A 16293-nucleotide genomic window follows, 5' to 3' on the forward strand; every position below is an offset into this window, starting at 1 on the left:
TTTTGATGCAATCTGTGAATTTCAGCACAAAATAACTTTCTCTCCCACGGGTACATGTTGTTCTTTGCACTTTCTGAAAGACTGTGGGGAGCTTGATGCAGTTTATCTAGTCCTTTGAGACAGGAAAGAGTGATAGACAGCTCTGCTCCTCTCTTCAGTCTCACCAGAGCCTTTGTTCTGTGAGCATGACCCTGTCTCACCACCTCCTTTCTGAGGCTCTTTGCACCAGATTTCAATAGTGGTGTATTGTATTTGCATGCATTGTCAGAATTCTATAGTTATGTAATACAAGTACAATTCAGTACTCCCTCTATGATGTTTAATTGGTTTGATATGTTTTAAACTACCCGTTCGTTTGAATGATTGAGAATACGATGTTGTGGTTTATGTACTTATAATGTGCATGTACTAATAAATAATGTGCCATTATAAGTATGCATGTGATAAACCGCGCTCTCCTCACTAGGTGGTGCTAGGGATCAGAAGTTTCATATTGTTCCTGACTAAATTGCTTAGGCTCAAGGGGTCATGGTAGCCTTTTAAACATCCATTTATTCTGACTAAATAAATGTTCATGTGGTGCCATTAACCAGTCAACATTACTCAACATACATTAGTCAACATACTGTCATGAATGTGGATTTATGGTTCAGTCGATTAGCTTAAAAGCAATTGTGTCCGGAATTGAGCCATGAACAAAGGCAACAGATTTTCATATTGCATGCTTGTAGGGAGTCTCACTTTCTTAGCTAGTCAGATGTAGTTGTGGGTCATTCAGATATTCAGTGCATGTAGAAGTGATTTACATATGTAATTGCGTAAGTCATAGGGCACCATTTGTCACCATATACAAATACCTTTGATATATCAAGAAAAAATAACAACTTCTGCATTGTAAACAGTTTTCTGTTTATTTATTACACTTTTTATAATATTTCTGCTATTTTATAAGGTATTTTATCAGGTGTATCCAGCATTATTTTACTTGTAGTACAGTATATCTATGATGTTAGTACAGGTGTATTTTACAAATAAGGCAGTCACCGTCAGCACATTTTGCACATCCTTGGCAACAAATTCAGTCCCAATTATGGGACACAACATTGCAATACACACATATTGCATCTTTCTCCTTTCCTGGTTAAACAATTTTTTGGGTTTTTTTTTTTTTTTTTGCCATTGCTTTGAATTTTAGCTTCTTCTTTTTTTCAAATATATGTCTATATCTTTTCAGGAATTCTCATTAACTACATAATTCAACAACTTCTTAAAAAATATAATAAAAAATATAATATTAGAAAAATTACCCCAACATCCACCTCTGGACATATGCAAGTCCCATTTTACATTTTGTGTGGGTAAGTTAATTTGGGTCTCTGTTCAGTCATACTGGACACACATTGAAGTGAAGATGTAAATGAAATCCAGCTCAAGAATAACACAATACTATCTGGATAAGAAACTTATGTTAATCCCAGGAGTAATGGGGACCAGAATGTCTTTCTTAATGTGACAGAAACCTTATCTATTTTACTAGAAATTATAACAAATGCAAGATATTGTATGTGGACTTTGATAATAGTCACTGTCTGTAATCTCATTTCCATGTGTTTTTGGCTGCTGTTACCATCCTCAGTGGTAACAAGCCTTCCACCCATTCATTGGGAGATTCCATCATTCTCCTCCATAAAGTGACCTCCTCTGCTGTAGAGTCCATCCAGTCCACCAGTACTCCATAACTCCTGCCTGTAAAACGAGATTGACTTATTAAATGCATATATATTTGTGTTAATGTGTATTTTATGCGTTTATGTTTGTAGATCTCAGAACACACAAAGATCCCAACACTGGACTGCACCTGTGCCCATGCCGAGTCTCAGGCCTCCAAGCGAGTGATTGGCTAGACGGTCCCGGTCCCAAACAGTAAGCTCCACACAAGCCTCTTTTAGGTCCTCTGCCTTGAAGCCATCATACACCATAGTGTGATTAAATATTGGGTTGGCTGTTCTCTTCAGCACCCGAGTCTTCTGACGGCTCTTTTTGCTGGTGTCGGGGAGTACAAAGCTGTGCAGAGAATTCAACAATTACTTAGTGGGACCTTGAAGATGTTTTCACATCACAATAATACAAAGCAATCATATTATAATACCATTTCACATATGGGTCAATAGTTGGACTTCTGATAAGAGGGAGATTCTTGCAGTCTTTGACCCAGATATGCACTTCACCAGAGCCAGGAATGTTCTTTGCTGGATTGAAAAAATAAACACTCACACAGATCAATTGATAAATCTGTGACATTTGCCTTTATTTTTGACATAATGTGCAGTCTTATTATAATCAAGTGTAGCGTCAGTTCTGGCAGGTCACGTTAGTCAGGCTTGCATCAGCTGATCCACATCTACCTATATGAATACGACGCCTATCACTGTATACATATATAAGCTCCTTCACTATTATCAGCAGCTATCGCGTTTTTCAGGAGCGAATTACCGTCCTCCATCCCCAGCTCCTCCTCTCGCCCCAGTCAGGATTTGGCATTCTGATTCCCCTTGAATCAGAATAAATTCTCGAATTATGTTGTACTTTAAAATCTTGAATTAATGATATCTGCAGTTCATTCATGTTGGTTCTGTTCTGTTTACCCTAAGGGGGGTTATTGCTGCTCTCCCTGCTCTTATCCACGCTAGGCTGCATGGATGCGCAGGGAGTTCTCGCCCAGAACGGAACCATACCGCCAATCCAAACTGTATGCTAATTGTCAATCGTATTTGACGATAGTGGTCCTGACAGAATTGTAATTAGTAAAAGATTGTAATGGTGGAGCCTTACAGTGGGAGATCTGAGGCAGGAAACGTATGGCCAGTCTCATCTGTCCTCTTAAGTCAAATGGCTGGAGGCTGTTTGTGGTTTGTGAGAAGAGATTCTGAAATCAAGAGAGATTTGTATTTTCATGTATTAAATATTTAAAATTGTATCACAAGTTTCACCTAAGAGAAATTATGGACACATTCATACTGTACCCTTGGTTTAAGAGGCAAAAGCTTCATCTCTGTGTCGTTAAAATCCCACAAGGAGAGGTCAAGCTCTATCTCACCCAGAAAGCTGTTACGACCAAATGTGTCATTGTGCCATGCTGAAAGGTTGAGAACCTGGGACATCAGGTACTCCATTCGGACTCTGTACTGTATGCATCAAATAATAAAATTAACGGAGATTATTAAGCATTTGGTATGATGCATATAGGGGACAATGGGGCTAGTTGTCACTTATTAATCCAGTGAATATCTCTCATGTTAGGGTTATTTTTCAAGTACATTTTTGTATAGACACATATATAAAAGTCTTAAAGCCTAAAATTCCACCGTTCGCACAGGAATGAGTACAGTAAATTGAACACACCCAATAGTGGGGCATGTTGTCACACTATATGAGGTAAGTTGTCACAATTTAACCTGCTGTTAAACAGCCTATTATAGAAATTGCAGCTCAAAATGAACAGTAAAACAATTATGAAAAAGCAACAGTGTGAAATGTGATGTGCATATATATCAAACCATTTATTTGATCAGCAACATTATTGAATGTGTAAAACACATGATTGCCTGCTCCGATAAAAATGTGAACACTGGCCCTGACTTATTCTGCCAGTGATTTCCTTACCCTAAGAATCTCATTGTATGTAGGATTCAGTGTTTTCTTCTTCACAACGGTTTTTCTTTTTCCCAAATTGGCAGAATCAGGTATGAGGTAACTCTTAACATACCTAGAAAACAAAGCACAAGTTCTCTATGGAGAAAATATCTATTTAGAGGAGAAAGGGGTGGGTGGTATTGAGATCGCAGTCTTACGGGTCAGATCGATTCCTCTTCTTGTCCACTGCTGCCAGATTCTGGCACTGAACAACAAAGATATGGAACTCCCGCAACTTGTGCACATAGTTTAGTGAAAACTGGATGCTCCCTTGAACGTCAACGTTGCTATAGTCACTACTGTACACGCTTGCAACACTGCCGCTAACCTGAAGGTAATGGAAATACAATATTGAATCATTCCCAGTACATCAATGTGCTTAACATCAAATTAAATTGGACCCTATTTGATTTCTAAGTAAATGTTCTGGTTTTACTGTGATCAATTCATCACTGTGCATAAGCAAAATTATGTTTATATTCATAATCAGGATAAAATAAAGCCCAACATTACTTTTGTTCTCATTGAATATCCTGTTTCATTTGGATTCTGTACGATTACGGATGTAAACTTGGCTGTGAATGGTGCTTCATGATTTATATCTGAGGCAAATGGGATAATTTACTGGGTACATTTGCCTATGTATATGGAATATATATACTACTGTATATTATCTGACAGTATATGCTTGGTAAAGAACTTGGTAAATAGTTTAGTATATAATATACAGCAGGGATAGGCAACTCCGGTCCTGGAGGGCCACTGTCCTGCAGAGTTTAGCTCCGACCCTAATCAAACACACCTGAACAAGGCAATCAATGTTTTCAGGATTACTAGATAGATACAGGCAGGTGAGTTTTTATCAGGGCTGAAGCTAAACTCTGCAGGACAGTGGCCCTCCAGGACCGAAGTTGCCTATCCTTGATATACAGTATATGAACATACAGAGGTGGAGCCAGAGTAGTTGCTGAGGTTAGTAAATTGTCTGTTATTCCACTGTGGGACGCCACTGCGGGAACTGCTCTCCGAGTCACTCTCTCCTCCATCACTCTAAAAAGACAGGACAGCAGCAGACATTTTGAGCATTTTGACCTGGCCTTTTATCTTAGATAAAAATGACAAATGAACCAACTTCTTTTTGTAGAAATGAGGGCACTGATTTGCTGAGTTGCTTCAGGTGCTCTGGGTCTGAGGTCGCGAAGGAAGTCTGGGCAACTGAGACTGAAACAAGATGGCAGAAGAAATCAAGTAAATGTGCAAATATGATGCCAACAAGATTAGTGTCTCACAATATAATTAAAACTGAATATAAAACATATGAGAAGTTAAGTTTGAGACTTGCCATCATAGTTGTCCTGCATGTAGTCATTTGTTTGTTTGAATTTTTGGTCTTGTCCTTAGAGAAGAGATCACAATGACAAAGTAGAACAGATTCTGTTGTCATGTGAACTCTCCATTTAAAGCCAAACAATAAAGTGTTTTACTCTGGAAGAGTAAAACTAGAAGTATACTATGAAAAAGACAGCTAAATATGGATATGGTATTTTTAGTTGAAAAACTAATGACAAAAAAATATTTAATTAAATTAAAAAAATTAAAAAATAAATTATTTTCTGTTACAGTTCAAAGTGTTTGACATAATAGAGAATTGATGCTCACTAGGAAGAAGGCTGATGTCTTCCATGCTCTTATGGTACACAGGTCTAGATGAAGCTTGTCTCAAAGCTTTCAGAATGGGACTCTCATTTTCACCTACAAGATTTAACAGTGGCAGTTTGATCCAATAAAGGTATAAAGAATTAATACAACAAGCAAGAAGAATGTGTTCATGAGAGAACTTGTGTTTCCTGTTCTTGTGCTATTGTGTAATGTGAGCACTTATATCTGTTTGATTTAACACTTGAAAGGAAAGCTGTGGAAACATCTTATACAACACTGATGTAAATACACTTAATCTTTTATGAATGCACATACATGTTTCATGCTTATGGTTAGGAACTTTTTCTAAATCATTAATCCTAAGTATTAAATGATTAAACTAGCTTTACACCTAGCAATTGATAAAACTTGTGTTCCTGTAGCTCAAACAATAGAGCATGGCGATGGCAACACCAAGATCATGTTCAATTCCCAAGGAATGCATAGCTTAAATGCAACGCAAGTAACTTTTGGATATAAATGTCTGCCAAATGTGTGAATGTAAATCTAAAATGTGTATTATTATTTATTTATTTTAAATCCAATGGATTTACATTCATGCATTTGACAGACACTTTTATCTTGCATTGTATTCCAAGTATAGATGAAAGGGGTCTTTGGTTAAAAACGTTTGAGAAACCTGTACAGTATGATAAGAGAAAAAGCTTCAAACTTACGGTTTGAATTCCCCTTAGTGGCATTTCCATCAGTTTGTGTGGTTGAGTGGAGTCCCAGGCTCCCTTTCCTGGTTTGGAGGTCGGGGGAACCCTGTACTGGAGTACTGGTTTTTACTGGGGAACACTTACAGCTACAGTTTGTCTCTGGAGATGATGTAAATGAAGTGCAGATAAAATTATCAACCTGGTCTGTAACTGGAGGTGGAGTGTATATACTTCTGTCTTCTGTAATTCCAAGGTAATGTTGGTAGTCCCGTGGAATGAAAGATCTAGCAAGAGGTTGAGAGTCTGAATCCTCTGAGGTACGTGATGGTCTTCTCTGAGTATTTTTGTCTCTGTCTCTCCAAGAGATTTCTGGGGATGTTTTTGGCATGGTATAGCTAGCTTCTTGTGTTTTCCTGGTCTGTGTAATGCTAGCTTCTGGTGTCTTCTTAACCTGTTGCATATTGGGTCCCTGAGACTTCTTGGACTGAAGATGTAAGTCCTGGCTTTGCTCCTCAAACGCAGAGTTCACTGAAAACATGCTGGTGGCACGTCGCATGGCACTTGCTTTTCCATTTAGACTGCCTTTGTTGCTTCTTCTACCCTGCTGAGGTCGTGACTCTTGACCAGCCTGAGGTTTAGGTACCATTGTGGCTTTTGAATTGTTCTGAGAGGCTTTCTGTGCCTGAAGAGAATGAGACACTCCATGGGATATTGCTTCGCCCCCATCTGACTGATCATTTTTTGATTCTTGTCTTGACATAATCCTCTTCTTTGAGGGAGACTGGAATGCTCTAGTTTTGGCTGGTGAGGATGTTTTACCATTCTGGCTGTCATTAACAAAGTCTTTGACATTGGCTCTCTCTTTTGGACTTTGTGGACTTAAGGATCTCTGAATTCCACTTTCAAGGACCGGTGACCTTCGTCCAGATTTTGTAGGTGGTCCTCCCCAGAAGTCACGAAGGTTCTTAAACTGTAAAGTGCTCATACCATCCATCACAACTGGCTTATCCTTCCGTAGAGGTTGCACAGGGAAATTAGGAGACAGTCTACCTCTGGCTGAAGAACTGTCCTCATCATCATCATCATCATCATACTCTGTACCTATTGTTCTGAGATCAAACTCAGACTTTGTAAATCTTTGGTTCAGTCGAGCAGTAGTAGTTGATCTGATTTGAGCTGCTGATGTTTTAGATTCTTTCTCCCAGAAGGACTTTAGTTGCTTGATCCTCTCTGCCATGTTCTCTTGCTGGGAATTCTGCTTAACAAAAGGCACTTGATTGGTTCTTGGTGTAGTTCTTGATTTTGCCTCTAATTCTTTTGGAGAGGTGTGATCTGCATCACTACTGTGTGTGCTAACTGTGCCTCCCATGCTATCACTATTTTGACCGAATAGCAAGGATCCACTGTCAAGTGATGGAGAAGATGATTTTAAACGTGGAAGAGAAACTACTTTGTCCAAGAGAGAGCTTGCAAGTATTTGGTCATTCTTCTGATTAGCATATATCAATGGCGGTTTTGATTCATCTGTAACAATGGGTACTTGGGGTTTATAGATGGTGTTAGCACTCCCTATTTGCTCAAGGTCTAAATCTTCCACAGCTGTCTCTTTTTTCTGATGTCCTGGAGATGTTGCTTTCAAGCTCTGTTCACTTCTCTGTTGGTCCTCTACACATTCAGTCGGCTTTCTGCTAACATCACTAAGGATTAATTGTTCAGTTATACCAGGAGCACTAGATTTGCTGATCAAAATCTTTGGACCAATGTTTTCTTTCTCCCAGAATGATTTCAAATTGGCAATTTTTGGTCGCTGGTTCTCTTCAGCACCTGGTCTTTCTTTTGGCAGATGCCGAGTATGCTTGATGTCAGTGTTTTCCAGTTTAACTTTGGTCACTTCCTCTCTCTTGATAAAAGCTTCTGTTTTGTTCTCATTTTGACTTACTTTCCCACCTACAGAAATATTCACCTCTGGGATCTTTGGAGGAACATTGTTTGCAGTAAGAGCAGAGTCAATAGAGAGATTCCGGATGAGAGGTTCTTTATTAGAGGCAAATTCAGATCTTCGTTCTTTTGGAATGTTTTGGGTTGGCTCATCAACACTCTGTTCCTTTCCCCAATCAGTCTGTTGTAGAAATATCGTATTGACTTCTAACGGAATCTCTTCACTCTGGCATGGTATGATCAAGTACACATTATCCCTTGGCATGGATCTCTGATCAACCTCATCTTCAAAGTCTATGTCATCGATCTTGGTGTCCTCCTCCATGTCCTCATGGACATTGCTCTCTATATCAAGCCTATCACTGCTGTCTGAGCTTCTGCTAAACCACTCAAGAACTTTGGCAATGGAATCTCCTTGTTCATCAGTAGGTGTCGGAATGTGTTCATCTGTCATGACCTCCAGTTTGGCATTTTCCTGTTTTGAGTTATTAGTCTTTGGTTTTATGTTGAAGACAAGGGGGGTGCTGCTAGTCTCACAGTCAGAAGAGGCATCTGTCTTATTGAATGTATCTGTTATGTTGAGGGATCTGGGAAATTGTTGACCTGTAAGACAAACAGTATAGCATTGAACGACCAAAGCAGAATCTAGGCATTTTAAATTTCAAGTAACTATTGTAAGCAATAATTTAATTAAAAAATATATATAATTTAATTTATTCTAAATTTAAGATTATTTCACCCAAATATGAAAATTATGTAATTTACTAACTTTTATGTCATTTCAAGTCTTTATTTCTTCTGCAGAACACAACAGTGGATACACACAGGTGAAAAGTTTATGAATATCTAGTTGGGTGAATATTCCATTTAGGTGGTAGTATCTTGAACACTGGGGTAAGTTGAAGCGGCAGAAGCAGGTGAACATTTCCACCAACTACTGGACTGGAGTGTGAAAAGCTGGATGAATGTACAATTACTTGAATATCAGGTTGTTTTTCACCAAAACTGATCGGCACACTTGGAAAATGTTTGGTGAGACATGTATATTTAGCTGACATACTTGGGTGATTTATTAAGCATTAAAGTGAGTCCCAGTGTACTGCCATTATACTGTTTTTGAATTCACCCAGAATTCAACAAGATTGTCATTAATTTATCTAATTTGTGTTCTGCAGAAGAAAGTATGTCATACAGTTTGAAAAGAGGATGGGTAAATGACACAGTTCAAATGTTTTGGCAAACTACTCCTTTAAAAAAATATGGATCATACCAACAGCATTTTTATTCATATTTTCTTCAGTTCTTATTGCTTCCAATTTTGGAAACTGAGCCACATGATTTTCCACAATCTCAGATTTGTGCTGTGTAGGTTGAGGGGCAATGATCTCATCCAGTGGCTTTTTAGAGTTGTCAGTCAATGAAAACATTGCATTCTCACGAGGAAGATAAATTTCACCAGAAATGTTTTGGCCCTCCAATTCCATACTTGGTGACTGAGGAAGGCAACTATTTGTTTCTCTTCTTTGTTTTAGAAGTTCTTCTGCTTTCTTGCCATCATCTGCTCTTGTGATAGAGATCAGACTTAGACGTGGTTGTATCTTTGGCTTCTCTTGTAAGCCCCGCGGAGGGTTTATCAGTTGCGATGAAGCTCTCACTGGTAAACGTGACTTTGGCAACTTCATTGGTGAAGGGGAGCTAAATGCCTCCTTGTTTTCAATTTTGCTACTTAATTCCTCTGTATTTCCCAGAGAAAGTCTAGATTCTTCAGGATCCTTTCCTTGGCTGGTGTTTTTGCAAACATGGCTTAGAGATACAACTGGTTGGCGCAGTTGGCTCTTGAGAGTTGGCTCATTTGAGCTGTGTTTGGGGATACTTCTTGGTGGTGGAGACCTGATACCTGAGCCTGCTGTGGTGGACACACTCTGGCTGGACATGCTCTGGGTGGACACAGAGCTGGTGCTGTCTGAGATAGAGCCCTGGGGTTTGTTGATTTTGGTTCTCTTCTTTGGCACAGGCTTTTGACCAGGAGGTCTGTTTTGTATGGTGTCAGAGACCTCTCTTTTATCTTCACTGTTACTTGCTTCCTGATGTTTTACTGCAAATGTGAGACTTGTAAGCAAGGGAGAACACAAAACATTACAAGTTTCTTAAAACTTCTGAGTATAAATAAACATTGTACAATGTTGTCACATCAACCTTGTGAATCAGAGCCCCTGTCTAATGATTTCCTGAGTCCAGGTCCTGATGTAAAGGGGATATCAGTCTCCTCAAAATCAAACTCTATTGGAACACTGTTGAATGGGTTGTGTCTTGGCTGGAACCAGGTAAAGAGGCAAAGTTTGTTATAAGAAGCAATGAAGAAATGCATTATTGATGTCATATTGATTTATTTGTCATATAACATTAACTTTCACCCACAATTCACACACTAGATTGACGTGGACTTAAAAGGGGTCATATCATACATTTTTGTGAAATAATTTGTTTATAATTCTTTATACTGTTACTGAAAGTGCCAAAACTAGTTTCTTATCAAATTTATGATCATTTTCCACCCTCTCTCCGATACATAGAATTTTTTTCAATACACAGTTTTTTTATGTACCTCTATGCTTAACACCCCTGTTGGACATGACATGAGAAACAGCTGTGTTTACTCACAAGCTGCAGGTCAGCTGTAGAGTCCAGTATACTGTAGTTTGCTCTGTTCAATCCTTCAGTAACTGCCTCTTTGCACAGCCTGTGTTAATATTATGACGATCATAAATCTATCATATTTCCTCCTTGGTACCTCATATTGACCTGGAAGGCCAAGTTTCTGATTATAAATCGGATGTAGTGGGCAGCCACGTAGGCAGCATTTTGCTGTAAGTCATGGAAGTTCAGTACACTTTTAAATAATAAAGATTTTTTATTAGCATTGATGGTTCCATGAAAATCATTCAACATCCATGGACATTTTCCACCATACAAAAGGGTTTTTATAGTGGAAAAACGTTCTTTAGAATATTAACATGTTTGTCACACTAAGAAAAATGCTCAGAACTGTTCAATGAAGGGTTCTTTGGAGAACCCAAAATGGTTCTTCTGATTCTTCACTTTTGGGATCTTTATTTTTAAGAGTGTAGGAGCCATTTTCCCACATAATTTTTAATAAATGGTCCATCTGGACTGGAGAGGATGTTTTGAAATTTTAATTCCATTATGATATGATCCCTTTAAGTGTTTCTCCCAAGGATATACAGTAATGGTGAATGGAGCTGACACTAATATGTTTGTATATTTCTGTGAGCACTTACCTTGGATGGTGATCTCATGCCTATGTTTAGGTTTTCTTGCTGGAGCTCTGTGTCACCGTTTTCCCTGATTTCAAAACAAATAGTAACCTGTTTATTTATTGTTATGCGTGCTTGCATGTATAAGATATCCAGATGATTTGGACTCAAGTTCTTCAAGAGATCCTGTAATGACCAGGATCAATTAAGAGCATTAAAAGTACAGCGAGCAAACTCCTCTGTTGACCCTTGTCGAGTCATAAAGATACTGAAATCATGAGGTATCCACACCTGTAAAGCACACAAGCACCTGGGAGGGGTGGAGGTTGCATACACAGTGCAAACCAAAGAGTTCTGGCAAGTGTGAACAGTTATTACTCCGTTCTTCTGGATAAATTCATTAATATCAAGCTACTACTATAAGAAATTGATCACGCAGTGTAGGATTATGCCAGCAGCACTAAACAGTTGATCAGGTACTGTCAACTACTTTGCTTTTGTACATGAACATGTACCATTACCTTTCCTTTAGCTGCATTGAGGACTCAGTAGTTTGTGTTTTTTTGGGTGACGTCATGATGCCATCACTATCCTTTCTGCTGATGCTTCTTGATCTGCCGCCCCATGGCTTGGTTAAAAACTCTATATAAAAGGATAGTGGGATGTTTACTGATATTTAGTGCTGTTTATAGGCTCACTGAAAGAGTTGCATGTGTGAACTGTAGGTGTTTTGGTCTCACCAACAACTGATGATTTCCTTTGATTCATTGATGCCAATATGATGTCAGAGCCATGAATCCTGTCCTGGTGTCTCTGTGACTTCGCCTCGTAGAACCATTCTCCTGACAAATACTTGCGTCTGTCTTCCTCTGGGACGGCTTTCTGCAGCTGTCTGGAATCAAATGAGCGAAACCTTCAAATTTAGTAAGAAAAAAAAGAAACGGGTGCAGTTCTCAGCAACATGCATCTAAAATAGTCTCACCTCAACATGTCTTTTGGACAAATACCGTACATTCCATAATGCGCAAATTAGTTTACTTCAGCAATCAAGGGAAGAAAGCACTGCAATAATCACATTTTCTGTTGTTTGCTCTCAAAATGTTAAATTCTTTTTATGTACAAAAGTGTCAGGCAGTCCTTTGAGTACTAGGATCATAAACTGGGCTTTCCAAATGTCGGTATCTCATTGCACTTTATTACTTTATTATGTTACACAGCTCTCCTGTATTAGAGTCTACTAAACTAATAACATTCCATATGACCAAAGAGTGTGGGCAAACTCTTCCTTCATTGGTTTATACAGTACACTGTCTTCAATACTGACTCTGTTTGCTTTGCAAATGCCAAATCTTTCATAATGGTTGCTTCTTGGGTACTATCAAAGTATCCAAGTAGCTGTACCCTGTTAAATGAATCAAACACTACTGATTAAGAGTTTTATTGAAATTTCTTTTTTTTTTAAGAAAAACAACCCAAAATGTTGAGACTAATAATTATACCGTGACTTGTTTTGAGAGCTGGTTACTGTTAAATGGTACAAATTACAAAACAACCATTACAGAACAACCTTAATAGAGACATTGTGAGCATTTGGAGTGATTCAAAATGGTTTGATTAAAATCATGTGTTTGGAAACAACCATTGGAACACATCTTCACTTTTGAAGGAGTGGAAACTATGTTGGTCATGTGAAAAGGCCAAGACAATTATTCCACAAGGGTAGACTTAATCCTTTTATACAAGGTTGAGTAAGGTTGAGGCTGAACACAAGGAAATCACCCAGACATGGCCAGATTCTGCATTCTTTCTTTCATGTAGACTTCCCGTCTCCATTCAAAGCGTTAAATACGAGAACAAATAATTTTCTAGTGCAGCGGCGTTCATGTGGGTAAACACCTCACTGTTTGTCTGTGGATCAATGCCTTGTTTTTTTTTTTCATGCTGTATTTTGATGTATTTAATTGAATAAGTGTAAAATGACAATTATGTGCATTTGGGTAGTTTACGAGTGATACAAATGTTTTACATGCGTTTTTGCTGCATTTATTTGGTCAAATATACAATAAAAACAGTAATGTAGTGAAATTTTAACTACAATTTAAAATAAATTTGTTTATAAATAACTCAATGTTTTCCATTGTAATTAATTGATCAAATAGTGATTTGCTAATATCCTGATTAAATGCTCAAGAAACATTTATTACATTTTACAAAACGTTAAGAAAGAAATTTTCATTAACATGTATTAACTTCTTATTATCAATGTTGAAAACGGTTGTGCTAATTCATATTTTTTGTAAACTGATAAAAAAAATTCAATTATTTGATAATAGAAAGTTCAAAGGAGCAGTATTTATTTGATTTAATTCTTTTTGTAACATTGTAAATGTATTTACTGTCACTTTTGATAAATTTAATTCATCCTTGCTGAATAAAATTTTTATTTACTGACCCCAAGCTTTTGAATGGTTGTATATATATATAAATATATAATGGAAAGTGTATTTCAGGTGATATAACTGGTCACCATCTATTTTTCACCATTCTGTTTACCTTGTAGCATTTTGCAGTTCATTTAAAATTTATTTTTCAGAATAAAAATATTCAGTGTAATCTGTTTATGTGAGTTCATAAAATGTCATTTATAATATTTAAACAAGATGGAAACATTTCAATGGTTTCATATCACATACTGCTGTCACTGTTTGATATTTTCATATCAACTACACATTTGCAATAATAGAGGAGGGTAATTTACCCTAATAAAGGTTTGTGTCTGAGCAGTCTTACTTTATTCGTTCCTCCTCGGCTTTCTTCAACTCAGCATCCCTCTTTAAAACGGTCATGATCTTCTCCTGCTCCTCCTCGCTCAGGTGGCTGAGGTCTATCATGATGGCCGTTGTTCTTCTCACTGTTTGAGACTCTTGTGGAAAGGCTCAGAAGGCTATCTATTGTTGCTCCTGATTCACCTTCATTTCATTATGCGCAATTACGGCACCTGTAATGAGCACATCAAAACCTCTGAGATGCTTCGTTAGTCTCTTTCAGGTCAAGTGGCTTCAAAAGAAAATAATTAGGGTAATATTAAGTCATTATTTAATGGAAAGGAAAAATGTAACTTAATTTGTATGCTGGATTTGCTGTAATTTGAAATGAAATGTGAGTTCTAAATAAGTGCACAATGAAGCCGAGTGTGGGCCAGTTTGGAGAATGCTGAGATTAGACAAAACATGTGACGGCACTGTCAGTTGACCATGAGAAGGGCAGACTTTTAGATCAAGCACATTTACAGAAAATTATTAAGTTTTCCGTTGAACATAAATTGCATAATGCTGATCCCACTTAAGAGTCATGTCAGATAACGGCTCTAATATGTACTATTAATTAAATTAGATGGCTCTGATATGCACAGAAAAACAAGCAAATTCCTGGATCTATCTGTTTAAAAAAAAAAAAAAAACTTGTTTCCTTAAATGATCATATGACCATCTATAAAACTTAAGACACCAGTGTGTCAAGTTAGCTGTGCAAATATTTGAAAACAGCTCACTGAGACACTATTTACTCTGGGTTACACCTCGATCAAAACAAGCTTCAAATAAATGACAAAGTTAGACTATACATAACATTATACAAACAACCAGCGAACAATAACATATCAATGAGATGTTAATACTTTACATGGCTGAGGAGCTTAAAAAAGGGTGAATAGGAATACATATTCTCTAATGAGAGTTGAAATCAAGACATAAATAATGAATAAATGTTTGGTAGAATTACAAAAAACAAAACCAGTGTATAAACAGCACATGAGTAATGGATTTAACATGATAATTGATCTGCAATATATGATGCTATAATGCCATATCCTGAATCCTGTTACTGTCCAAAAGGCTTTTAACTCATCAAATGAGGCACTTAATTGCAAATTGAATTAGGTTTAAATTTAATAAATTCTTATTCTTATATTTACGTAGCCTGTCACTTTTAGTAAACAGGATAAGTATTGTTACTTATCCTGTTTACTAAAAGTGATAGGCTACGTAAAATTAAAGTTGTTTTTCTGGATATGTAAAATAATTTCACCACAAGAAGCCCAGTAGAATTTTTTTTTATTTTTTTCAGTTGTTTTTCTGGAAATGTAAAATAATTTCACCACAAGAAGCCCAGTGGAATTTTACTTTTTATTAAATCTTTTGACTCTATAGACATGTAGCCTAATTGAATTTTAGAAACAAGATAATGTAGTGTATTCCTGTCTGCAATGATAAAATCACTGCTGTCTCTGGATTCATGTGCCCTTCTTGTATTCTAGTTGTTTTCTGTTGAATTCGTAGTGCATTTATATTTAAACATCATAAATGCATTACCTGTAGGCTACAATAGTGAACTCAAGAGCAGACCAACCGGAGATTAGTAGTCTCGTATTACAGTGTAAATTCTGCTTTGTATGAGTTATGTCAGTCAATTAACAAATAGCTTATTTTTCATAGTTTACTCGAGACCAAAAACACAGTGACAGCCTTCAAGAATGTATTCATGAAAGCACTAGATGTTCGTAAATATATTCTACAGTGCTAAAACACTCCTCACAAACATAACGACAGGTATATGTCCAAATGAAATGTTTCAGCTCACCTTATTTCCGTGGCAGAATGCAGTCCAGCAGAGCAGAACACATCTTCACTGTGTGAGCGACGCGTCTCTCAGGGTTGGACGGACTCTTGACGTCGGCTCCCAGTCGACCAATCAAAGACTGCGTTTGTGCGGTCGACGCGACGCGCCAAGATAGAACTTTCCAATCGGGAGTATGGACGAACGATGTTAACGCATTGAAATAAATCGTTGCAAAAAGAATTTAAAAACCATAAACACTGTCCGTTTATTTTTCTTCATAAGTTTCAGTATCAGTTGAGATTTATGTTTGGCTTCTCTATATTTGAAGCTCAAGTGGTTTGACATTTGTCACACTGTAGTGAATCCCTTGTTGCTTACCGTCTTGTTTTTACAAGTGTCAATTTCACATC

General features: G+C 37.4%; 1 protein-coding gene across 1 annotated transcript; it reads right to left on the bottom strand.

Moving 5' to 3' along the window:
* Window positions 1-889: 889 nt before the first annotated feature.
* On the bottom strand, window positions 890-15972 carry sytl2b (synaptotagmin-like 2b). The gene is made up of 19 exons (XM_084126444.1): window positions 15905-15972; window positions 14057-14264; window positions 12007-12158; window positions 11788-11908; window positions 11291-11354; window positions 10188-10305; window positions 9262-10086; window positions 6069-8594; window positions 5353-5445; window positions 5036-5089; window positions 4826-4914; window positions 4639-4743; window positions 3852-4021; window positions 3664-3766; window positions 3024-3185; window positions 2833-2926; window positions 2150-2249; window positions 1859-2064; window positions 890-1746 (listed from the first exon to the last, which is right to left on the bottom strand). Exons 2-19 carry the CDS (start codon window positions 14155-14157, stop codon window positions 1598-1600), a joined length of 5232 nt encoding a protein of 1743 aa, XP_083982570.1. The 5' UTR covers window positions 14158-14264; window positions 15905-15972; the 3' UTR covers window positions 890-1597.
* Between the last annotated feature and the right edge of the window lie 321 nt (window positions 15973-16293).

Source organism: Abramis brama (genome assembly GCF_963993115.1).
Source record: "Abramis brama genome assembly, chromosome: 10".
In the NCBI taxonomy this organism is placed as follows: Eukaryota; Metazoa; Chordata; class Actinopteri; order Cypriniformes; family Leuciscidae; genus Abramis; species Abramis brama.